Here is a 27,564-nt window from a genome sequence, read left to right as displayed (position 1 = left end):
CTCACAATATAGGATTATCATTATTATTATTATTATTATTAATATTATTATTATTGTCGTTATTAATATTAATATTTATCTTTCAGGGTTGATGAAATAAGTACCAGTTGAACACTGGGGTCGATGTAATCAATTAGCTCCCTCCCCAAAAATTTCAGGCCTTGTGCCTATAGTAGAAAGGATTATTATTGTTATTATTATTATTATTATTATTATTAACCCTTTCTTTACCATGTTTATTTTGAGATGCTTTGTGTTTCTTTCAATTACTTCGAATATAACAAAGAATTTAGTCAAATAACTTAGTTATCATTCAGCTAGTGTTAGGAACATAAATTGTGACTAAGGTTTAGGTGGAAGATTTGAAACTTATGAAAACAAAACATTTATACTACAGAGCCAGAGCTGGTTTCAGCTCAGGTTCGATAAAACAGATACCAGTGAAACCCTGGGATTGATGGCATCAACTAGCCTCTTCTCCCTGCAATTTCAGGCCTTGTGCCTTTATTAGAAAGGATTATTATTATTATTATTGTTATTGTTATTATTATTATTATTATTATTAAGGCGGCAGGCTGACAGAACTGTTAGCTTGCCAGGCAGAATGCTTCGAGGTATTTCGTCTGTCTTGATGTTCTAAGATCAAATTCAGCCAAGGTTGACTTTGCCTTTCATCCTTTCGGGCTTGATAAATTAAGTACCAGTTGAGTACAGGGGTCGATGTAATCAACTATCCCCCTTCCCCGAATTTTAGGCCTTGTGCCTGTAGTAGAAAGGATCATTATTATTATTATTATTATTATTATTAAGGCAGCGATCTGGCAGAACCGTTAGCACACCAGGCAAAAATGCTTACTGGCATTTCATCTGTCTTTATGTTCTGAGTTCAAATTCCACCAAGGTCAACTTTGCCTTTCATCCTTTTGGGGCTGATAAATTAAGTACCAGTGAAACACCGGGGTCGATATGATCGACTAGTCCCCTCCCCCAAAATTTCAAGGCCTTATGCCTTCAGTAGAAAGGATTATCATTATTGTTGTTGTTGTTATTATTAATATTATTATTATAATTGTATTTGTCAATGTTGTGGCATGGTGGGGTGGGGTGAGGTGAGGTGGTGATGCTAGTCCCATTACGCGGAGACTAGCATGTGAATTGATTTTTTTTTTTAATTTTTTTTTTTTTTTAAATTCATTTCTATCTCATTGGAATTGCTCTGCTTTGCTTGCGTTGCTAATGCCCTCAAGAAGAAAGGTATGAACGCTAAAATTTCTATTACTGTGCTTACATCTGAGCCTAAATCTGAAGTGTTGTGTCTAGATGAAATATTATTATCATTACAACTACTGCTACTACTACTACTACTTCTACTAGTACTACTACTACTACTACTATTACTGCTACTATTATTATTATCATTATTATTATTATTTTGTATGATCCAACTGGCTTCTAAAGTATTCTTTATACATTGTATTTATTGTACCTATATCGCTTAGTTCTGGTAAAAGTTCCTTTACTATTATTGCTACTCAGACGACCCCCATCCAATCCTCTTGCACATACAAACCGGCATATGTAGAAACCTGTTCGTTTGCAGAAACACTTCCCTTTCTCTGCAAACACACACATACACACACACAAGTAAGCACTCAAACAAAAGACAAGAGCACTCGATACAACCGCCCACATGCGTGTCTGTGTGTGTGTGTATGTGTCTGTACATACATATACACACACTCACATATACATATATATGCGTATATACATACATACACATATATACGTGTGTGTGTGTGTGTGTGTATATATATATATATATATATATATGTATATATATACATATACATAGGCATGTAGATATACATATATATGCATGTAGATATACATATATATGCATGTAACCCATGCTAGCATGGAAAACGGACGCTAAATGAGGATGCATGTATGTATACATATATATGTGTGTATATATACATATATATATATGTGTATATATGCGTATGTGTGTGTATATATGCATACATATAAATGCGAATATATATACATATATATATATATATATATATATAAACATATATGCTTCTCTCTCTCTCTCTTTATATATATATATATACACACACACACATATACACGTACATACATATATATATATGCACACACGCATACAGACGTAAGAGTACTTGATACCATAGTAAATATTATAATATTTTTATCGTTTGGTTCAACCATTCTCTTGCTTCTCTGAGTTTTTCCTGTGGGTGCAGAGGGTCTTGAAGCAAATTACAACTCATCCCTTGCCTGAAGGCCCTGTGCACCCCCAGGTGAAACTCAGAGCATCAAGAAACTGATTCAACCAATATATATATACATAATATATATAAAATTAGTCAAAGGACTTAGTAGGTATGTCTACCTGCTTGAAATAACAGTCAAAACTCTTATCAAATCACCTGTTATTATCATTTTTAAAATAGTTACATTGGATAATAATAGGATTAATGACACCTTCGCAAATTAATTTTTGGTGAATTATTTTTCTCGCAAATTGTATCGAGATTATTTTCACACTGGTGGCTGCTGTGATTTCGGCGCAAAATGAACCAGTTGCAGCCCAGACTTCTAAACGATGGGTTGGGAATCTCTAATCATGGCAACGCGTGCTGAAGAAGCTAAGGCTTATTTTGCCAGTGCAGAAACCGGTCCATGTGAGTCCAGATACTTAAATGTTTGTTAGTAGATTGTCTTAACCTGATTTTGCCTTCGTTTGATTTCTGTAGTTATCATCAGTGTATTTTTGGCGATTTAATAAGAGTTTTGACTGTTATTTCCAGCAGGTAGACATACTTACTGTTCTTTGATTAATTTTAATCGGTCGGCTATTTAATGCTATTTTTTGGCCTGCTATCACCTGTGTCATTGATTCTGTTATTATCATTTTAAAAATAGTTACATTGGATAATAATAGTATTAATGACACCACAAATTAATTTTACATAATATATATATATTTATGTATAATTGATATAGGATAAAATTTTTTCGGGAAAAAAATTTTATCAATGGCCAGCATATCAAAAAATGCCTTTAAAGGTAAAATTTATACATAATTTACAAGATAAGGGCAGAAGAAAAATTCTAATGCCAGATACGCCAAAACAAAAAATTTGTCGATGACCATTAAATTTATGTATATGTATGTATGTTTATAAATTACTAAGGTAGCTTATTCACAATTTACAACCAAAAGGCACAAGTTTAAATGACACTGAAGTGATTGTGGGTGCATGTCGGCACCATAATTGCTATGAATAAGAACCAGAACAACTCTTAGCCACAGGGAAGCACTTATCAAAAGCAAAAAAAAACAAAAAAACTGACAAGGGAGACAATCTCCCTGCAGCAATATATATTTGTGCTAACTGTTAATCTCAGAATCACATTTGGTTTCACAGAGGTGAGCAAAACATGCCTCGTTGTTCAGACACCTGTTTCTCATCAGGCAACCAAACAATTAGGAATGTTTTTCCTTACTTCTGCCTGACTTTTGTCTTTCTGTATCAAACTGTTAATATACAGATGCACGTGCATACATCATCTTCTTCTTACAGCAGTCACCCCGGGGTGGGTTGAGCTGGCTTCATTCATCCTCAATGCTGCATCTCTCACAAACGCCGACCAGGCCTGGCGATTTGAGCCTAACGACCACGTGATCTCCAACCACTCCTTATTCCAGCGGCGAACGCCGTAGACATGGGGCCTAGGTTGGGTTCCAGATCAGCCTTGACTGTCATCAGCCAGGTTTTTCGTTGTCCACCACATCACATACATACATACTTATTGCATATGTATATATAAATATATATATATGTATGTATTCACATAACATAAACATACATTATATGCATATATGTATAGACATATATGCATATGTATTCCCATAAACACACAATATAATATATACATACACACATACATAAACTATACAACGTCTAACATAACATGCTACACACCAAATACAGTAGGTGTTAGAACACTCTTCGCAGCCACCACTTCACCAGATGCTGCTCATTGCATCACTGTAAGAGCTAGACCACGATGGAATCCCTGTTTTTCTTCTTCGTCTTCTTCTTGTTAATTATTATTATTGTTAGGTTATCAAGAGCTTTGTAAATTACGTCAGAACAGCTTCGTAAGTTAAACTGTTGCCCTAACTTGTAGTTAGTTCACATTGCTCATGATGTGCAACTCTATTTTGGGAAAAGACTAAACAGAAATTTTATATTTGTCTTTCAAATATCAACTTGAATATATACATACAAACTCACACACATACAAGCAAGCATATAGATGCAAAACAAGGTGGAAAATATAGTACTTGAATACCAAAGATAGATTAACCCTTTTGTTATTGTATTTATTTTGGGATGCTGTGTTTCTTTCAATTAATTTTAAATATAACAAAGAATTTAGTAAAATAACTTAGTTATCATTCAGCTAGTGTTAGGAACATAAATTGTGACTAAGGTTTGGTGGAAGATTTTAATTCAAAACTTAGGAAAACGAGATATTTGTATTCAGAGCCAGTTTCAGCGGGGTTGGTAACGAAAGGGTTAATATATTATTTATTAAGGTAACAAAAATCTTCACTAACTGTTACTCAGAGTTTCAAGTGACCATTTGTCAGACAGTTGTGAGTATTATTAAAACTGTTTGACAAATGGTCATGTGAAACTGGGTAACACTTTGTGAAGATTTTTTTTTACTTTAATAAATAGTACACATACACACACATACACATGTATATATATATACAAATATAAATACATGTGTGTGTCTATAAATTGTGTTGGGGATAGTAGCTTGTACAGTATCAATTTTTCATGCAACTCCTTCGTTATTTTGTCTGCGAAATTTTGCAACATAGCAAATGAAAAGGAAATTATTTTACTATTTTGATCTTTTGAAACAATTATCCAGAATGATTTGGTTACCATGGTGTCTAAAGGCAATTTTGATCTGATTTTTTTTTTTTATTGTTAGACATAGAAAATAATTACATTTGCATTTCTAAGGTTAATTTTTATCATAATGTCTTTTTTTTTCTTTCTCAATCTATAGAGAAATGGTTAAATTTTCCCTGTTTATATGTCTACTACATCATGGGATCACAATATTGTCCAAACTATCAGACGTTATTATACATTGCTAGTCACAATGCACTTTGCATTATTTTTTAGCTTTTTTAGCTTTCAAACAATACCGCCCCACTGGCTAGGCAAGTAGGCCAACATCTCCCCTGATCAGAAGACTATTCCATTGCAGGGTTACCTATTTACAGAGGAGTTCAAGTGGAGCAACACAAAATGAAGTGTTTTGCTCAAGAACACAACACACAGCTGGTCTGGAAATCAACGCCATGATCTCAGTCATGAGTGCAACACACCTCACCACTAGGCCATGCACCTCCACAATGTCTACTAAATAGGTAACATATATCATATCATACCTTGATACTGTCTGGACTGAGATCCCCGTTGACAGGCCACTGATATCAAAGAAAGTGTTGACACTTACAATATGCAAATTAGTAACTCCAGTGATTGGATTTCTTTGAATATATAAACTGATTTGCTGCTTGTTTCTTTGAGTTTGGTCAAATTGATGCAGACATCACTGATAAGACCTCAATAAGGCTCGAAAATCGATTAAGGCTCTTCGCCATTTTCTCAATCTAGGGAGAAATAGTTGATTTACTGTTGATATATCCACTGCATAAAGACCCCCTTCGGTCATGAATGACCATGGGATTGTACCTAGAAAATTATCCTCCAAGGCACAAGTGTGGGCAAAGTTGTTTATGGGTGACCAGCAGTCGCCCATGCATACCAGCCACTCCTCTCCATGCCACTGATGTTGTCCAAGGGAAAGGCAAAGACTGATACAGCTTGGCACTAGTGACGTTGCAACTCATTTCTACAGATTGGTGAACTGGAGCCATATAAATAAAGTGAAATAAAGTGTCTTACTCAAGAACACAACACACAGCCTGGTCTGGGAATCGAACTCACTACCTCATGATTGTAAGCCCAATGCTCTAACCACTGAGCAACATTGGTTATATATTATTCATAATTCTATTCTCTTTCCATAGTTGTAAGGAAATATCAGTTTGATCAAATTGTCAAGTTGAAGAAATTAAAATTTATCCTCCATGTTAATCTCCAAAGAAATGACATGAAATTCTAGTGTTTGTGTTAATGTCTAATGCACTTGGCTATGCACAGGATTATATAAATCCTTGTTTAACCCTTCAACATTCAGATTAATCTGTCAAATATAATGCTTATCTATTCACATTGTTTTCAATTAATCATGCGTTATCTCATAACCTTGAGATTTTGATGATATGACTTTATTTTTAGAATAACATTGTAAGGTACTTGCGAGAGGCTAGATCTAGCTAGTTTTAACTTTAAACAGGTAGAACATTTGGACTGATATAGCCAATTTAAATCCTCACCCCAACCAAAAAAAATTAAACATAGCAGAATTTTGGCAATGATCTGAGATGAATTTCTCATCCAAAGGGGTTGGTCTCCTTGTTCCAAATTGTTGGCAGTATGAACCATAAAAGTTACGTCAAACATCATTTACAGCTATATATATATATATAGGCACAGGAGTGGCTGTGTGGTAAGTAGCTTGCTTACCAACCACAGGTTCAGTCCCACTGCGTGACACCTTGAGCAAGTGTCTTTTACTATAGCCTTGGGCTGACAAAATCCTTGTGGGTGGATTTGGATATAATGTATATGTTTGTGTGTCTGTGTTTGTCCCCCCTCCCTGTAACTTAGCAGTTCGGCAAAGGAGACCGATAGAATAAGTACTAGGCTTACAAAGAATAAGTCCTGGCCGCAGATGACTGAAACAAGTAAAAGAATAAAAGAGTATATTTTGATGAAAATATTCTGTTTACTTGGCAGTTGTGTAGGACAATACTGCATGCCATTCTGCTGCAGTGTTGGTCAAGGATTGGACAAATGTGAGAAAATGCAATGTCATCACTTGACTGGAGTTCTTAACAGTTTGGCAAAAGAGACTGATTAAATAAGTACTAGGCTTTAAAAAAAAAACATCCTAGGGTCAATTTATTCAACTAAAATCTTTCACGGTGCCTCAGTCAGATCACTGAAACAAGTAAAGAAAAAAAAAGATAAGAACATGTATGTATACATAATTGTGGAGGCGCAATGGCCCAGTGGTTAGGGCAGTGGACTCACGGTCAGAGGATCATGGTTTCGATTCCCAGACCAGACATTGTATGTGTTTATTGAGCAAAAACACCTAAAAGTACCACAAGGCTCCGGCAGGGGGTGGTGGTGACCCCTGTTGTTCTCTTTCGCCACAACTTTCTCTCACTCTCTCTTCCTGTTTCTTGAGTAATGCTGCGAAGGACTGGCATCCCGTCTAGCTGGGGGGAACACATATGCCACAGAAACCAGAAAACCGGACCCATGAGCCTGGCTAGGCTTGAAAAGGGTGACGTTTATCGTATGTATACACAATAAACTAAAAGCATGCTTGATACAAACATTGGAGTTTCATGTAATTTTTTAGAAGACTAACAAGAAGATGGATTTTAATTCCTTTAACTTGACAATTCTGGCCCATCTCATCAAACTGGTACCTTAAAAAATTTGTAAATAATATTTACTATACTAAATATAATGAAAATAAACCTTTGAAATGTAATGTATACTTATTTCTACATCTGGCAGAAATGGGTCGTAATTTTGTTTATCTATAATATAAATTGGACATGGGTAATCATTGTATTCTTTCTTGTCTTGAGGTTCACACCCAAATGGCTGTGTGGATTCGAGTAAAAAATGGCACACATGTGGAGTTGGGTGCATAGATTGGAATACAGTTTGTATTTTTTTCCTAGCCCCCATACTTATTGAGAAAATCGATTATAACATTTTCTAATGGAATTCCCCTGTTTGTTCTGCCATTAAAACAACCTGTTGCTCACACAGCCAGCATATACCATTTCATTAGCAACAAAGGGAGTACAGGATGACAGTCAGCCAAAACTTTCACTATGCTATCTTCTTTCACTTCTTTGAGGGGTTAATAATCTTAATCTTTAGTTACAGTTTCTCATTCAAACTACATAATAGGCAGAATTGTCAGACTAAGAGAGTAGGGTGTTTTGAGGGAGATTTGGCTGCTATTTCTACCAGGTCTAGCTACCATGTACAGGTCTGAACTTAGTTTTCATTCACATATGCCTAACCGAAAACGATCACAGCCACATCATCCCAACAGACCAGGTGAAAATGGGCTTAGCTGCTAGTAAGTTATAAAAATTGAATTACCTGGATAATTGGTTTAATGATAGACATATCTTTTCCTACGTTGTACAATTACAATGAGTGAAACTGTTACATGTGAAAAGCATACTTTTGTGTCCACCTGAGTATATACATAATCATCATCATCATGGCTCGGCTTCGCAAACGAAGATCAAGAAGACTGTCCACGCCGCGTGCATGCACGCTCATGACTGACAAGTCCGTTATGGGAAATGCAGGTCTGTGAGCAGTGTCCACAGACGAAGGTAACATCCAGTGTGGTGTCGGAGGCAGCTCGCGCCTTCCTCCTGCGTCTCTTGTCTTTAAGCGCGTCTCTTCTTTGTTCCTCAAACTTGCTGACTGCGTTGAAGATCGTGTGGTGCCAGACATCACGGTCCACAGCCGGGTCTGACCAGCATTGGTGGTTAATATGACATGCTGTTAGAGACTTCTTGAGGCAGTCTTTGTAGCGCTTCCTCGGAGCTCCTCTCACTCGGTGGCCGGTGTAGAGTTCACCAAACAGGGCAATCTTAGGAATATAATAATTAACACACATACACACATGTTTATATAATCACTTGGATATTTGAATTTTTAAAAATATTGGAATTTCTGATTAACAAATATTTTCAAAGAATTGTCCTAGATCTGTCTAGACTACTTATCAAATATAGTTTATATTTCTTACAGTATAGATATATATATATATATGCAGTAAATTCTCTTGAATGATTTGCTCCTTTTTCTTTCAGCTTATTTTTCCAAATAAAAATAAAAAATTAAAACGAATTTATGCAAAGTAAAACCACTAAAAACCAAAAAAAAAAAAATAGTAAGGGAAGGTTTACAAAAAAACATTTGATCAATCTGCCAAATTTGTAAATAGTAAAAAAACTAAAAAATCATACAAAACAAAACGGAAAAAAAGCAGAACTTTAAAAAAAATAGACAAGTGTTTTGATGCGTTGTTTTTAATGAAATTGTTTTTAACTCTTTGATATTCCTTTTTACATGGTTTAAATTTCAAAATAGACATAGAGCAATTTTGATGAGTAGTTCTTTAAGTTTCTTACACCAAACCTATGCAAACCCAAGGAACTAATTTGATCTAAAATTTTCTTCTTCTTGATGGTGACAGAATTGGTTGAAGCACGATAACAGACTATACGGAACATTTCTGTTATGGCCCACATTACATTTACTGGCTTATGATGCTAATGTAACAGATATTAATTATGCAGTGCTATTCCTTCTAGTTTACTGAAGTTAGCTATGTTATCTATTTTCCAAGTACTTATTATAGGCGCAAGAGTGGCTGTGTGGTAAGTAGCTTGCTTACCAACCACATGGTTCCAGGTTCAGTCCCACTGCGTGGTACCTTGGGCAAGTGTCTTCTACTATAGCCTTGGGCCGACCAAAGCCTTGTGAGTGGATTTGGTAGACGGAAACTGAAAGAAGCCCGTCGTATATATGTATGTGTATATGTTTGTGTGTCTGTGTTTGTCCCCCCAACATAGCTTGACAACCGATGCTGGTGTTCCTGTAACTTGGCGGTTCGGCAAAAGAGACCGATAGAATAAATACTAGGCTTACAAAGAATAAGTCCTGGGGTCGATTAGCTCGACTAAAGGCGGTCAAATGTCTGAAACAAGTAAAAGAGAGTAAATATAGCTAAATGTTTGGAGGCAGCATGTGGTCGAGATTTTGGGCCCTCAACATGGCACTGTTCCATTCATAAAACCTGACAGCAATTCTTTGATTTTGGGTGCTTGTACCACATAAAAAGCACCCAGTACACTTTATGAGTGGTTGATGTTACGAAGGACATCCAGCCAAAATAGACTATGGACGCTGGTGTGGCGCTGGCCTTGCCATTTTCTGTCAAGCTGTCTAACCCATGCCAGCATGGAAAACAGACGTTAAATGATGATGGTGATGATTTTGTGTTACTCTACAGGAATATAATATCCATCCCAATGATTAAAATCATTATCTGCCACAGCAAAACTAAGGAATACTTCTGCCTTTGTTTCTTAGTCTGTATATTTTCCAAAGGCCCTCATTTCACAGTGAAAACTAAATACAGATGGACAGGACTCTGTATATCTATTCATAGTCCATGATATATTAAACCAGTGATTATCATCTGTTGTTGATTTTGTACCATTATGTAAATGAGTTAGTTCTAAACACATGCTGTTACAAGTTTCAACAAGTTGTGTCTCGTGACGTAAAGCTTGGCATCTTGTAAAGAAAGCCGAGTGGAGCTTGATGATTTGTTTGGTAAAAATGATGGAGCCTGGTTTAATCCCCGTCCTCAGTTGCCAAAATGACTTTTTGAGAGCCTAAATTCGCAGCAAAACTAATCACATACATATGCCCGTATCTGCACATGGCCCAGTGGTTAGAGCAGTGGACTCGTGGTCGAGGGATCACGGGTTCGAATTTCAGACCGGGCGATGTGTGTGTTTATGAGCGAAACACCTAAGCTCCACGCGGCTCCTGCAGAAGGTAATGGTGAAACTTCTGCTGACTCTTTCGCCACAACTTTCTCTCACTCTTTCTTCCTGCATCTTGCAGCTCACCTGTGACGGACCGGCGTCCCGTCCAGGTGGGGAACCTATACGCCAAGGAAACCGGGAAACCGGCCCTTATGAGCCAGGCATGGCTCGAGAAGGAACAAACAAACAAACAAACATGCTTGTATCTGCATTTATTAAACTTCTTTCCAAAATCCTGCAGCCTCAGTACTTTTCTCACTCCTTTACTACCAATACCAGTTGGCTACTGGGGTTGATAGCATTAAGCCCCCTCCCTTTAAAACTGCTTGTCTCCTGCCTAAATTAGAAGCAACTGTTGTTCTTGTTGAAATTCATTAGAGTGGTAAACAAAATACATTTCCAGGATGTTGTCTTGTTCTTGTGTGTTCCAGTCCAAGATTTCACCTGGGTTTGACTTTGCCTTCAATCCTTCTCAGATAAAACAAGTAACGGTCATGTACTGGGGTTGATTTAACCCTTTAGCGTTCAGATTATTCTATCAAACATAATGCTTATTGATTCCCATTGATTTGAATTAATCATGCATTGTCTCATATCTTCAAGATCTTGATGGTGTAATTACTTGATGTAGAATAACATTGTAGGGTAGGTGTGAGAGCCTGGATCTGGTCAGTTTGAACATAAAACAGATGAAATATTTTGGCCGGATATGGCCGGTTTAAATACTAAAGGGTTAATTGACTATATCTTCCTGCCAAACTTCTGGCCATGTACCCATGCTAGAAATCATGATTGTTATTATTTGTTACCTCATCAAAGACTAAGTCTTTAAATCTGCTTAATTCTTGGCAATAATGTCTTAATTCCATCCAGGTTGTCTTTTAACTACATTTAAGCTTCGTCGGGTTGAAAACAAAGCTTTGTCCTGTCTGAATAGGAAGAAAACATTACAAACGAGAATTGTTAGCCGTCTCCATGTCAACCAATCATCTTTCTATTGTGCCAACAAGGGAGCTTCTACATGGTCACTTGACCTACTAGAAATAGCAGCCAAACCTTCATTAAATCATAACATATTGTCTTAAAAAAGATATTTGATACATATGAAAGAAAAAGACAGGGTGATGATAACTGAAATGCTTTTGGTCATAGGTGTAGCTCAATCAGTGAATATCTAGGGCTGGGATTAAACGACTTACTTATTCTGATAAATAATTTTTTTTTTAAATTTTGTTTTTTTTTTTGTTTTTTTTTCAACACCATGGTGTTGTTCTGAAAAATGATGAAAACGTAAATGTATATCTTCACTATTTGAACTTGGACTAAGCTCTTTCAGTATTTCTAATTGTGTTAGGGGTTTGGTGTTTAAAACTTAAGTACTACCTTGAAAGTCAATAGTTTTCCTGTAGTATTTCAAAATTAACTTAACTAGTTAATAAAAGTGTAAGACCACAACAATATGTGTGTGTGTGTATATATGTGTATATATATATATATATATACATACACACACATGCATACATACCAGGTATATACCATACAATTTATCAACTACTAACTATACATATATCTATATATAACACACACATACATGCATGTATACCAGGTGTGTACCATACAATTTATTAACTACTAACTATGCATATATACGCACATACATGTATGTATATATATATATATACACGCGCACACATGCATACATATATATATATAGATATAATTATATATATTATGTATATATATATATATATGTGTGTGTGTGTAAATATATATATATATATATATAATATATTAAATTTAAATTTAAAATGAGGGTGAGAAATTATATATATATATACATATATATATATATAAATAGATGTGTGTGTGTTTCCCTTGTTAACAATTAACACGGAAAAAATAGATAAATAGTTACCAGGGTAGCAAAAAATCACACAAGTAAAAAGACACATACATATATGTATATATATAGATATACATACATACATATATATGTATATATATATATATATATATATATATATATATATATATATATACACATACACACAAATCTCTGCTCTGCTGCTCCTCCTTTCAAAATATATTTGCTTCCTCTTTTCTCGTTAGAAAGTTAGAAAGCTCTTCATTTTCACAATTTACTTGTCAGGTCTTTGTTCTTCTTGAGACATTTTTTTCTTGATACCTTACTTCAGCTTTTGGATTCTTACCAAGAAAAAAACTTTGATGTTTTTTTTTTTTCCTTTTTCTTTCTTTTTTCTTGTTTTTTTTTTTTTCCTTTTTCAAAATAGCAGTTATAATTTTTCTTTCTTTTTCTTAAAAAGAAAACAAGTGAACCAAAAAAAAAAAAAAAGGTCTTTTATTCTGTAACATTTTTTTAATGCAGTTCTGTGTAGTCTCAAAGAGACATTTGATTTGTAAATAATAAATAAATAATTTATTCAACGTTGAATGCTGACTTCTTCTAATTATTGAAATTCACGAGCTGATGAGTTAATTAAACTAATGGCTGAAGTTTTTTTTTATTTTTAGTTTTTATTTTATTGCTTGTTTTATTACTTGTTTAAGTCATTTATATTTTCTTACTTGTTTTTATTCTATTACTTGTTTCAGTCATTTGACTGTGGCCATGCTGGAGCACCGCCTTTAGTCGAGCAAATCGACCCCGGGACTTATTCTTTGTAAGCCCAGTACTTATTCTATCAGTCTTTTTTGCCGAACTGCTAAGTGACGGGGACGTAAACAAACCAGCATCGGTTGTCAAGCAATGCTAGAGGGACAAACACAGACACACACATACATATATATATACATATAAACGACAGGCTTCTTTCAGTTTCCGTCTACCAAATCCACTCACAAGGCTTTGGTCGGCCCGAGGCTATAGCAGAAGACATTTGCCCAAGATGCCACACAGTGGGACTGAACTCGGAACCATGTGGTTGGTTAGCAAGCTACTTACCACACAGCCACTCCTGCGCCTAATGGCTGAAGTTTTTTTTATTTTTAGTTTTTATTTTATTGCTTATTTTATTACTTGTTTCAGTCATTTGACTGTGACCATGCTGGAGCACTGCCTTTAGTTGAGCAAATCAACCCCAGGACTTATTCTTTGTAAGCCTAGTACTTATTCTATCGGTGTCTTTTGCCGAACCGCTAAGTTACGGGGACGTAAACACACCAGCATCGGTTGTCAAGCGATGTTGGGGGGGGGGGGAATAAACACACACACACACATACATACATACATATATATATATACGACGGGCTTCTTTCAGTTTCCATCTACAAATCCACACAAGGTTTTGGTTGGCCCATGGCTATAGTAGAAGACACTTGCCCAAGGTGTCACGCAGTGGGACTGAACCCAGAACCATGTGATTCGGAAGCAAGCTACTTACCACACAGCCACTCCTACGCCTATATCTATGTATGTATGTATGTATGTATGTATATATAGTATATATGTGTGTGTGTGTGTGTGTACATATATGTATATATGTGTGTATCAGTGTCGCCTGGTGATCGTTACCAGCATCGCCTTACTGGCACCTGTGCCGGTGGCACGTGTAAAAACATTCGAGCAAGGTCGTTTCCAGTACCGCCTGACTAGCCCCTGTGCCAGTGGCACATAAAAGCACCCACTACACTCTCAGAGTGGTTGGCGTTAGGAAGGGCATCCAGCTGTAGAAACTCTGTCAGATCAAGATTGAAGCCTGGTGCAGCCATCCGGTTCACCAGCCCTCAGTCAAATCATCCAACCCATGCTAGCATGGAAAGCAGACGTTAAACGATGATGATGATGATGATAGGTATGTATGTGTATATACTTATGTGTGTATACAGGTATGTATATCTAATATGTGCATGTATATATATTTATATATATATAATCCATGAGTGTATAATCATTACTCTTTACTCTTTTAATCTTTTACTTGTTTCAGTCATTTAACTGCAGCCATGCTGGAGCACCGCCTTTTTTAGTTGAGCAAATTGACCCCAGGACTTCCATCAACCTTATCCACTTACAAGTTTTGGTCAGCCTGGGGCTAGAGAAGAAGACTCAAGTGCTATGCAGTGAGACTGAACCTGTGACCATATGGTTGGGAAGCAAGCATCTTAACCACACGGCCATCCCTAAAAAACATTATTCCGCCCACCCACCCATTTTTTTTTTAAACATAAAAAGAAACTCACCGGTAAAATTTCCACTTATTTCTTATTTTTATTTTCCTAAAATTTTTGTTGCATCTTACAACCTTTTCAAAAATCTTGGTCAAGACTATTTTGTTGCGTCTTGCAACCTTTTCAATAATCTTGGGTCAAGACTATTGATATGGTTGCAAGACGCAACGAAAATTTTATGAAAATAAAAATAAGAAATAAGTGGAAATTTTACCGTTGAGTGTGTTAAATTATAAGGCACAAAAAGAAAATGACTCTCCCCAGACACAACAGAATATGCTTCAACACACGAACTCACATAAAGAATCTTGCAAACCAAATCCAAAAACGAAATAAAAAGAAACACAAGAGAGAAAACAAAAAATTATTTTTAATTATTTTATTTGAACCAAATGATTATAATATCTATACAAATGTCCCAAAAGTAAACCAGCATTTAAACACATATATTTGAAATTCTAACAGAATTACATAACATATGGTACATAATATATTGGTCTTTTGTAAAAACTTGATTGCCTTTTATTTAGCTGTAATACCATCCAAAGTTCCATGCTATTATGAAACATCAATAATAAAGCTTTGGTATTTTAAAGACAACTTAAGCATGAGATTCAACAGAATTTGTCCTGATTAAATGTCTGAATTAGAAATAGCTGCCATATTACATATATATATGAACTTGTGTACACACATTCACACATATATAGAAATACAGAAAGAGAGAGAGAGAGAGATAAAGAAGTGGGGAGGTTTGTAGCATGAATTTTTATTAAACACAGTTTTGCTTTTGTATGGTGTGTGCAAGCGACATTTAACCCTTTCATTACTGTATTTATTTTGAGATTCTCTGTTTTTTTCTCAATTATTTTAAATATAACAAAGAATTTAGTAAAATAACTTGGTTATCATTAATCTAGTGTTAGGAACATTAATTGTGACTAAGGTTTGGTGGAAGATTTTAATTCAAAACTTATGAAAACAAGACATTTGTACTACAAGGCCTGAGCCGGTTTCAGCCGGGTTAGTAACGAAAGGGTTAAATGTTGATTTCGAATTTTGGCCAATCAACTCTGATTAGTCTTACAGGGTGCATTTTGACGGTTTGGACTGATATCTATTTCTTGTTATCCATAGGACCATTCCTGCAGCCATGCGGAAAGAATGTATAAGTCCAAACCATCAAAATTCACCCTGTAAGACTAATCACTATGTAACAGAGTGAACAGTGTTGATTAGCGGCACAGTGTATCTGGAACCATTCTGTGGACTGCGGTCATTTAACCAACTGCATGTGTGTAACCTGAAACCTTTAGAACTCAAATCATTTTCTTAGAGTTCCTGCTGCTCGTATCAGTTTCTCCTGTGTATTGACACTAAGTGTACTACAATTCAGATTTAACCCTTTAGCACATAAATTGGCCATATCTGGCCCAAATATTCTACCCATTTTGTCTTCAAAATAGCTATATTTGGCCTCTCACACCTACCCTACAATGACATTTTAAAAGTAAACATTCACTCTCGTACTCTCTCTCTCTCTCTCTCTCTCTCTCCCTCTTTCTCTCTTTCACTCTTTCTCTCTCTCTCCGAACAAGTAAACTTGTACCTCCTCTACAGCAAGACACCTGTTGCGCTCTCTCTGTCTCACTATAACCTTTCATCATCTGACACAAGATCCCTTCCACTAATGCCCCTTCCCCTCTCAAAAGAAACTTTTTTGTCTTGCAAGTTACTTGGTGACCCTGTCAGTGAAGGTGCCACTTAAAAGCACCCAGTCCACACTGTAAAGTGGTTGGCATTTGGAAGGGCATCCAGCTGTAAAAATCTCGTCTGGGCATGTTCCACGTAAAAAGCACTAAGTCTACTCTACTGAGTGGTTGGCATTTGGAAGGGCATCCAGCTGTAAAAACCTCGTCTGGGCATGTGCCACGTAAAAAGCAATAAGTCTACTCTACTGAGTGGTTGGCATTTGGAAGGGCATCCAGCTGTAAAAACCCTGCCAAAACAGTTGCAGAAGTCTGTTGCAGGCTTCTGCCAGGCCAGCTCTTGTCAAACTGTCCCACCCATGCCAGCATGGAAGGTGGACGTTAAATGATGACGACGATGATGATGATATCATCAAAATCTTGAAGCTATGACATAATGCATAATTAATTCAATCCAATGCGAATAAATAAGCATAGTATTTGATAGAGTAATCTAAATGGTAAAGGATTAAGCATTTTTGCCACAGACACAGCAACAATAATAAAATGCTGATAAATGGAGACCCTACCAAGCCTACTAATGGTATTTCTTCACTTAGTAACAGAATGATCTACAAAGTCACACACATATGTATATATATTTCTTTACTACCCACAAGGGGCTAAACATAGAGGGGACAAACAAGGACAGACAAGGGGATTAAGTCGATTACATCGACCCAGTGCGAAACTGGTGCTTTATTTATCGACCCCGAGAGGATGAAAGGCAAAGTCGACCTCGGCAGAATTTGAACTCAGAACGTAACGACAGACGAAATACCCCAAAGCATTTCGCCCGGCGTGCTAACGTTTCTGCCAGCTCGCCGCCTTATACACATATATGTATATACTAATAAAGCACCAGTCGAAGGTGTAAATTAGCAGAATATTAGAGGATCAGATGAGATGCCTAAAGCATTCATTTCAATTCTGTGCATACTGGGTTCAAATCCCACCTTGTAACATGAAAAAACAATTAATTTGCAATGTAATTAAAAAACAATGATATGCTTAGGGAAGTCCATCAGTAAGTGTCGAAGTATTTCAGTTGTTGCCAGTCGCTAAAAAGGAAGCACTCCATTGGTTATGACGACGAGGGTTCCGGTTGATCCGAATCAACGGAACAGCCTGCTCGTGAAATTAACGTGTAAGTGGCTGAGCACTCCACAGAAACGTGTACCCTTAACGTAGTTCTCGGGGATATTCAGCATGACACAGAGAGTGACAAGGCCGGCCCTTTGAAATACAGGTACAACAGAAACAGGAAGTAAGAGTGAGAGAAAGTTGTGGTGAAAGAGTACAGCAGGGATCACCACCACCTCCTGCCGGAGCCTCGTGGAGCTTTTTAGGTGTTTTCGCTCAATAAACACTCACAACGCCCGGTCTGGGAATCGAAACTGCGATCCTATGACCGCGAGTCTGCTGCCCTAACCACTGGGCCATTGTGCCTCCACTTGCCAGTAGCATACCAGCTGGCAAACAAGATATTGCAAAGGGACTTTGATGCGTTGTGCACTCAACATATCATCACCATCACTATCAACATTACCATCATCATCATCATCATCATCAACAACACTACCATTGTCATCTTTTAATGTCCGTCTTCCATGATGTCATGGGTTGGCTCGTTTGACAAAATACAGCCAGTTCAAGCACAGTTGCTTTAATAGATGGTTTCAACAACTGGATGTACTTCATAATACCTATCATTTTATTGAGTGTACTGGTTGCTTTTTTTTTTTTTGTTTCTTTTCATGGTTAGTGTTAGAATGAGCATCCAGCCATAGAAATCCTGACAAAAACAAAGCATGTCAATGATATGTAATGTTTGACTTGTCAAATTGGTCAACGACTCCGAAGAAGAATTGACTTGGACCAAGACGACAACCTGTTCAACCTAGGCCAGCATGGAAAGCAAAAGGACATAAAATAATAATGGTGATGATATGTGTATACGCATAGGTGAATATATGTGAATGGGAGTTTATATATTTATATATCAACAAAAAAAAAAAAAAAAGAAAAGGGGAGAGGCAAAGAATTTGAATATTTTCTTAGAGGAGATACTAAAATTCTTTATATATATAAGAATTCAAAGTAGAGGTTGGGGTCCACCAGGGTTCAGTACTCAGCCCCCTCCTATTTATCATAGTACTCCAGGCAATTACGGAGGAATTCAAGACAGGCTGTCCCTGGGAGCTCCTCTACGCTGACGACCTTGCTCTTATTGCTGAGTCACTATCAGAACTGGAGGAGAAGTTCCAGGTGTGGAAGGAGGGTTTAGAATCAAGGGGCCTTAGAGTCAACCTAGCTAAAACCAAAGTACTAATAAGTAGAAAGGTAGACAATCCACAAATATCTTCAGGAAGATGGCCCTGCTCGATCTGTAGAAAAGGTGTAGGTAGAAACTCTATATAGATGTACCCAGTGTAAGCTATGGACACATAAGAGGTGCAGCAATGTCAAAGGTAGGCTAACTGGGAAGATAGTTTTTGTATGTGGCAGATGCTCGGGAGCATTAACCTCCGAAAATCTGCAGAAACAACTTCCGTCACTTTCCAGGGGAAAAAACTAGAAGTAGTTGATAGCTTCCGTTATCTAGGTGACCAAGTCAGTAGTGGGGGTGGGTGCGCTGAAAGTGTAACTGCTAGAATAAGAATAGCCTGGGCAAAGTTTAGGGAGCTCTTACCTCTGCTGGTGACTAAAGGCCTCTCGCTCAGAGTAAAAGGCAGACTGTATGATGCGTGTGTACGAACAGCCATGCTACAGGCAGCGAAACATGGGCCGTGACTGCTGAGGACATGCGTAAGCTCGTGAGGAATGAAGCCAGTATGCTCCGATGGATGTGTAATGTCAGTGTACATACTCGACAGAGCGTTAGCACCTTGAGAGAAATGTTGTACCTAAGAAGCATCATTTGTGGTGTGCAAGAGAGACGATTGCGCTGGTATGGTCATGTGGCGAGAATGGATGAAGATAGGTGTGTGAGAAGTGCCAATCCCTGGCAGTTGAGGGAACCCGTGGAAGAGGTAGACCCAGGAAAACCTGGGACGAGGTGGTGAAGCACGACTTTCGAACTTTAGAGCCTCACTGAGGAAATGACCAGAGACCGAGACCTTTGGAAATATTCTGTACGTGAGAAGACCAGGCAGGACAAGTGAGCCCAGCCCACTTATGAATGCCTTTCCTCCCTTGGACACAAAGACCGGTTGAGGCAAGCGAAGTCGATATAGAACCTCATCCGACGACAGACCCATGCCAACCCCCTTTGCTTGTGAAGACATGTTGGGGCAAGCGAAATCGAAATCGAATTGAACCAGCAGGATCCCTGGTCTGGTGGTACGTAAAAAGCACTATCCGACTCGTGCCGTGGCACGTAAAATACTCCAATGCGACCGGTACGACAGGCACCCATGCCAACTCCCTTTGCTTGTGAGGACATGTTGGGGCAAGCGAAATCGAAATCGAATTGAACCAGCCAGGATCCCTGGTCTGTGGTACGTAAAAAGCACTATCCGACTCGTGGCCGATGCCAGCACCGCCTCGACTGGCTTCCGTGCCGGTTGCACATAAATACACCAATCTGACCGTGGCTGTTGCCAGCCCTGCCTGGCACCTGTGCAGGTGGCACGTAAAAAGCACCCACTACACTCACGGAGTGGTTGGCATTAGGAAGGGCATCCAGCTGTAGAAACATTGCCAGATTAGACTGGAGCCTGGTGCAGCCTTCTTCTTCCCAGAACCCCGGTCGAACCGTCCAACCCATGCTAGCATGGAGAACGGACGTTAAACGACGATGATGATGATGATGATATATATATATTTATAAATAAGGATAATATCGATATTTAAATATCGATCTTATCAGGGGGCCAGCATGGGAATAAATACCATACAAAAGTAATAATTATTTAAAGCTATAAATTAGGTTATCAGCATGGTGGTATCTCTCAGATACCCTAATTTATAGTATATATATATATATTTATATATATATATATATATATATATTGTTATGGCCAACCATAGATTGACCATTGGTTTTTGCCCTTATAAAGCGCTTAGCAGTATAGGTGATTCATCAGACTCAAATGGCCAAAGGTGCATAACCGCATTATGTATGGGTGTCCTTCCTCTTTTAAGAACCAAATGTGGCTGGCCAAGGCCATGATATTTTGCCTTTTCAGTATCCTAAAAGATGACTTATGGTTGTTCAGAAATTGGTTAAAATTGGTTAAAAATGGGGCGCAGCTGAACTGACACATTTTCGTTTCTCTGTATTGGATGTGCTACCACTGCTGATGTTTCTTTCATTAACTCTGGATCTGATGTTGCTGTTATTGATACTGGAGTCACTGGTGGTGCTGATATTCCTGCATATGATTCTGGTGGTTTTGTTGTTGCTGGCATAGCTGCAACTTTTTGTAAGATACTGGAAAGGTACAACATCATGTCCATGGCACTTAAAAGAGGAAACAATCCCAAGCATAATTGAACGGAAGCTTCTTGAACAACTGGGGACTTATATAAATGGGAGTAAACCATTTAAACTTTGTTTGGCAGAGAGGGCAAGCAATCCTAAAAAGCTCACTCAACCCAGGGACCTTTTTAAACTCCAGGGAAGAAGAATTTAGTCAATGCTCACATCTAAAACGTTTCCAACTGTAAACCTGGAATTCCCCATTTGTTGAATAGGTCCACCTCAGGTCCTTCAGAAATTATCATGGCCAGAACTGATGTAAGCAGCATAACAACCTTCTGCCTGCAGCACAGGCAAATATATTTTGTTTACAAAACTAACTGATCATGATTTACTTCTTCCTCCAGTTGTGGAGAGGTTATGTGCTTTGGCTATTTGAGTGGTTTATAGGTGCAAAACCAATGGTTACTCTATGATCAGCCATCACATTTAATTTCCTAAAAAATACATATAAACACACACACACATATATTTATACACACACACACATATATTTATACACACACACACAGGCACACACACATATATATATATATATATACAAACACATACACATATGAAATTATATACATATATGCAAATACACAAATATATATTTATCGCATGTAGATAAGGACACATGCGTAAGCACTCTTTTCATACACACATGGGGAGTACACAAGCATGCATGCTTACACATACACACACAGAGTAAAGAATATAGCTACTCTTACATAACACACACACAGCAAATTGCCTATATCTGACATACAAGAATTTCCAAATTCCTAGACATGTTGTTCAAATTCACAAATGAAATTCAACTTTTGTTATTTCATCAAAGTCATAAATGTCAAAACAAATGACCAATATTGTGTTTTGCGGCATAATACTTTGCTGGTCTTCCATTTGTGTCAGTAATCTTGGGATTGGCACCATTTCTCAACAGGAATTGAACAGCCTCTTCATGGCCTTTATTGGCTGCCTTCAATAGAGCAAAAAGCAAAGACAGAAATTATTATTATATATTATATATTATTATATATTATATATTATTATATGTTATTATATATTATTATTATTATTGCACCTATAAACCACTCAAATAGCCAAAGGCACATAACCTCTCCACAACTGGAGGAAGAAGTAAATCATGATCAGTTAGTTTTGTAAACAAAATATATTATTATATATTACTATATATTATTATATATTATATATTATTATATATTATATATTATATATTATTATATATTATTATTTTTATTATTATATAGTTCCACCAAGTTGAACGTAAATCATACAACTGGTATATCAGAGTATACATATTTGTATTCTTTTATTCTTTTATTTGTTTCAGTCATTTGACTGCAGCCATGCTGGAGCACATCCTTGAAGGGTTTTAGTTGGAGAAATCGACCCCAACACTTATTTTATAAGCCTAGTACCTATTTTTCTCAAAGACAAAGACAAACACACAGATATCATCATCATCATCGTTTAACGTCCGTTTTCCATGCTAACATGGGTTGGGCGGTTTAACCGGGGTCTGGGAAGCCAGGAGGCTGCACCAGGCTCCAGTCTGATCTGGCAGTGTTTCTACAGCTGGATGCCCTTCCTAACGCCAACCACTAAGTGTAGTGGGTGCTTTTTATGTGCCAGGGGAGGCTAGCAATGGCCACGATCGGTTGGTGCTTTTTATGTGCCACTAGCATGGAAGCCAGTTGAGGCGGCGCTGGCATTGGCTACGTTCGGATGGTGATTTTTACGTGCCACCGGCACGGGTATCACAACTACAATTTCCATTTGAATTATATTTTGATGTACATATACATATATATACAGATGCGAGGGGTTTTTGAGGACATTTTGTTTTTAGTTCACTTCACTTTCAAATAGTTTAATGTATCATTTTTTTTTTCTCAAATGTCATGATGTACCACAGTTCTGATAGTCCACTCTGACATCCAAAGTTCTTTTGCAATAGACCTCATTGATCTTCTGGAGTTTTCATCAATAATATTTTGAACATCTCTATATATATAAACGGCAACATTTCTGTGTGTATGTGTGTGTGTGTGTGTGTGCGTGTCCTTTATACAAATCCACAATTTTTCTGTTAGAGGGCTCGCACTTTCTATGGTCATTCAAAACCGTCCAAGGGTGGTCGTGCACATCTTTACATTTCCCCAGTCACCCCGCAAAGCCATTAATAAAATCAATAGAAGTGACTTTTTTGTGAATTTTCTATCCAAAACCCAATCAAAATACCCGAAACTTGATACGCCAATTGAATGCCAGCTAGCTGTATGTGATTGGTCGGAGATTTGAACAGTACTCGCGTGTATGTGCGCACGCACACAGCTGTATATGCATGCACTAGCACTATGACCCAGTGTTGCCAGGTCATAGTGCTAGTGTTGTATAAACTCTGGTGTCCTTCTAGTGTTTGAACATGTGAATGTTTTTTTCTCTTTGATGCAGATGAAACATTACCGTCTCGTGCCTCCAGTTCCAACCAAACTTTGTCTACAAATGATCTTGCAACATTTAGAAAGCTGCTGATTTCTAAATCACTGCATATAGCAACTATGACTGTGTGTCTTTTCATTTCTTGAGTTAGCATATCATGAGGCTCCGACAGGGGGGGGGGTGATCCCTTTCTCTCACTCTTTCTTCTGTAGGCCTGCTCACTTAGCCAGCGTGGTGGCGTCATTTGAAGGCTAAAACAATGCGAAGTGTATTGTGACCATCGACGTGTAGCAACATCTGATAGCCTGGTTGGTCATGAGATCATGGGATATATATATATATTCAAACTGTGACTGCGTGTGTACCATTCGCGATTTTTTTCCTCTGTCTTCTCTTCTATGGATCTTTCCTTCTCCTATGTTTCCGACGAAGAGCTCCGCTCGAAACGTTAAACCCTCCTTCTTTCCTTCTTTCCTGGACGTTCAATAATACTATATTTGTTCCACGTCCTCGCGTTGTTGTGTTTTTTTTTTGTGCTTTCTTGTTTGGATAACTATATATATAATATATATATATATATATATATATATATATATATATATTCAAACTGTGACTGCGTGTGTACCATTCGCGATTTTTTTCCTCTGTCTTCTCTTCTATGGATCTTTCCTTCTCCTATGTTTCCGACGAAGAGCTCCGCTCGAAACGTTAAACCCCCTCCTTCTTTCCTTCTTTCCTGGACGTTCAATAATACTATATTTGTTCCACGTCCTCGCTTTGTTGTGTTTTTTTGTGCTTTCTTGTTTGGATTAACTATATATATATATATATATATATATATATATATATATATATATATATATATATAACATATTTAAGAAAGAGAAAGAGATGTATATTATATATTTTATATATATATATATATATATACATATATCATATATACTTTATAGAATGCATTTCAACATATCACCATGCCAGAGGCTATAAAATAAAGGCTACTTACAACATGAAGAGCTGTTGATCCCATGTAATCTTTGGTATTTAGGTCTGCTCCTGCTCGTTTCCATGACTCCAGGGCCTTCACATTATCAACTGCAGCAAGACTGAAGTGCATAAAATTATACAAGTTATAAATGAATGAGAATGTTAGTTACATACATTGGCAGTTTACGACAGAATCACGAGGGAGTGAGTGACAAGGACATGCAGTAGTAGTGTGTGACCGATGCATGCATATAGCTGAGAACTGTGGTAGAATATAGCAGAAATATGCGACAGTGTATGAGAGATACCTAGTGTATGACATGACAGATACGTACTGTAGGTATAACAGATACATGGGATATGTGATAATATGCGATATTCATGTGGTAATGTATATATTTCTTTACTACCCATAAGGGGTTAAACACAGAGGGGACAAACGGATTAAGTTGATTATATTAACCCCAGTGCATAACTGGTACTTAATTTATCGATCCCGAAAGGATGAAAGGCAAAGTCGACCTCGGCGGAATTTGAACTCAGAACGTAAATACAGACGAAATACCACTAAGCATTTCGCCCAACGTGCAAACATTTCTGCCAGCTTGCCACCTTAAGCATGTTCTGTCCATCAACCACAGTCTGATGTGGAAACTGTGAACTGAGCTTGAGATCATACTGGTTTGATGAGCCTAACCCTAGTGCTCAACTGGTACTTATTTTATCAACCCTAAAAAGATGAAAGGTAAAGTCAGCCATGGTGGAATTTGATCTCAAAACATAAGGACAGACAAAATACCATTAAGCACTTCACCTGGCATGCTAATGATTCTGCCATGCCCAGAGGTTAGCATATTGTTAACATTCTCCTCATTTAACATCCATTCTCTATGCTAGCATGGGTTGAATGGTTTGACAGGATCCAGTAAGCTGCAGAGCTACATTGAGCTTCACTGTCAGTTCTGGCATGGTTTCTATGGCTAATGCCCTTAAAACCAACTGGGTACTGGGTGCTTTTTATGTGGCCCCATTACTAGCAAAGTTGTCGAGCAACTTGCAAGACAAGATAGGAATATGGTGTCTATAAATGAGAGAGTTTCTATGTAGCCAGCCAAACTATGAGAAATGGACACAAGCATGGTTGTGCCCAAAGAAATTTGCATTGAAACCTCAAACATCCGGGTACAGGCTTCCATACAGTTTCCATCTAACAAATTAATTCACATAGCACGGGTTGGTGCAGGTCTATAATAGAAGACACTTGCCCAGAGTGCCAAGCAGTGGGACTGAACCAGGAATCATGTAGTTGGGAAGCAAATTTCTTAACCACACAGCTATGCCTGCATGAAAGTAAAGGCGAGATGGTCATGACTGGAATGGCTTTGACCACCTCTTTGTTTTACAGGAACTGGTGTAGAGCTAAACGACAAATTGGTAACATAGAATTGCATAACTAGTACAAAGTGGAAAGATATTAAGCCATATTTCATGAAAGCTAAACCAAAACAAGCTTTCAAAAACTTTTAGAAATTTCCAGAAAATTCATTATATATCTGTAAAGGTACATCGAACTGGTTGTTCACTTTTCACCAGATACTGATATTGGGACAAATTCTTCCAAATCATTGCTTATGTCACAGCCATTTTTGTCAAGCACACCACACCAGGTAAATGAGAACTTTGACCACAGACCATTGCTGTCCAGCAAACCCATTAGCATTTTTGTTGAAGTTTCAAGGTCAGTGTAAATAAACACCATGAAGCTTTTTGCACTGCTTTGGAGAAATTCTGAGGAATTAGCCGCTAATATTTTCAGATGTAAAAAAGATTATTTTTGTACTAAGTCACACATGTCACTTTCAGGATTGCCTTCAAAAATTTCAACATACAATCAGGTAAAAACTTTTTTGTCTAAAACTTGCCTGGGTTCAAAAACAACAGTGAAAATGGAATTAATACAAATTTTATAAATGCTCAAGAATTACAGCTTGAGATATTTCATAATTCGTGTCTCTGACTGTCACATATATCACACGAGAAAGGCTTACTGATACTCTTTTACTCTTTTACTTGTTTCAGTCATTTGACTGCGGCCATGCTGGAGCACCGCCTTTAGTCGAGCAAATCGACCCCGGGACTTATTCTTTGTAAACCCAGTACTTATTCTATCGGTCTCTTTTGCCGAATCGCTAAGTGACGGAGACGTAAACACACCAGCATCGGTTGTCAAGCAATGCTAGGGGGACAAACACAGACACACAAACACACACATACATATATATATATATATATACATATATACGACAGGCTTCTTTCAGTTTCCGTCTACCAAATCCATTCACAAGGCATTGGTTGGCCCGGGGCTATAGCAGAAGACATTTGCCCAAGATGCCACGCAGTGGGACTGAACCCGGAACCATGTGGTTGGTTAGCAAGCTACTTACCACACAGCCACTCCTGCGCCTAACATCCTGATGATGTTAAAAATTTAGTAGTTTATATGGAAGTGACTGTTACCTGCAAAGATGCATCCCAATGCTGTCCGCGTCCATGTAGTTTAGACTGGCTCCTGTCCCAACCAGGGCATCGATGATGTCCAGTTGGTTACCAGATATGGCATCAATCAATGGTGTGCAATTGTTGTCGTCTCGTTGGTGCACGGAAGCACCTTCCTTCAGGAGGTACAACACCATGTCGTAATATCCGCTTCGTGCTGCAATGTGTAGTGGAGAGCGGTTCTCTTTGTTGAAGCACGATAGATTGCCACCCTAAGAGATTGGAAAGGAAACGTTTGCTGTTTTAGACTCGAGGATTTTACGGTACATGGAAAGTATAATGTATAACCA

At 37.6% G+C, this 27,564-nt stretch overlaps 1 protein-coding gene and 1 long non-coding RNA gene across 4 annotated transcripts in view; one reads left to right on the top strand and one right to left on the bottom strand.

The window, feature by feature from the left end:
- The first annotated feature begins 11,062 nt into the window (after positions 1 to 11,062).
- LOC118765344 lies at positions 11,063 to 12,731 on the top strand. Its single transcript, XR_005001181.1, has 3 exons — positions 11,063 to 11,365; positions 11,593 to 12,342; positions 12,720 to 12,731. It is a non-coding gene; the product is annotated as an uncharacterized LOC118765344 (long non-coding RNA).
- A 9,086-nt stretch (positions 12,732 to 21,817) lies between these two features.
- Positions 21,818 to 27,564, bottom strand: part of LOC115217061 (L-asparaginase 1) — a 61,196-nt gene continuing 55,449 nt past the window's right edge. For 2 of the 3 annotated variants that reach the window (XM_036507221.1, XM_029786646.2), the window contains 3 exons: positions 27,236 to 27,486; positions 24,738 to 24,837; positions 21,818 to 22,244 (listed from right to left, as the gene is read on the bottom strand). In XM_036507221.1, the coding sequence (XP_036363114.1) occupies positions 22,113 to 22,244; positions 24,738 to 24,837; positions 27,236 to 27,486 (483 nt within the window). In that variant the 3' untranslated portion in view covers positions 21,818 to 22,112. The remainder of the gene's footprint in view (positions 22,245 to 24,737; positions 24,838 to 27,235; positions 27,487 to 27,564) is intronic. The other variant, XR_005001179.1, reaches the window with a different exon arrangement.

This window comes from Octopus sinensis, linkage group LG11 (genome assembly GCF_006345805.1).
Source record: "Octopus sinensis linkage group LG11, ASM634580v1, whole genome shotgun sequence".
Classification (NCBI taxonomy): Eukaryota; Metazoa; Mollusca; class Cephalopoda; order Octopoda; family Octopodidae; genus Octopus; species Octopus sinensis.
This window is presented reverse-complemented; position numbering and strand designations above follow the sequence as displayed.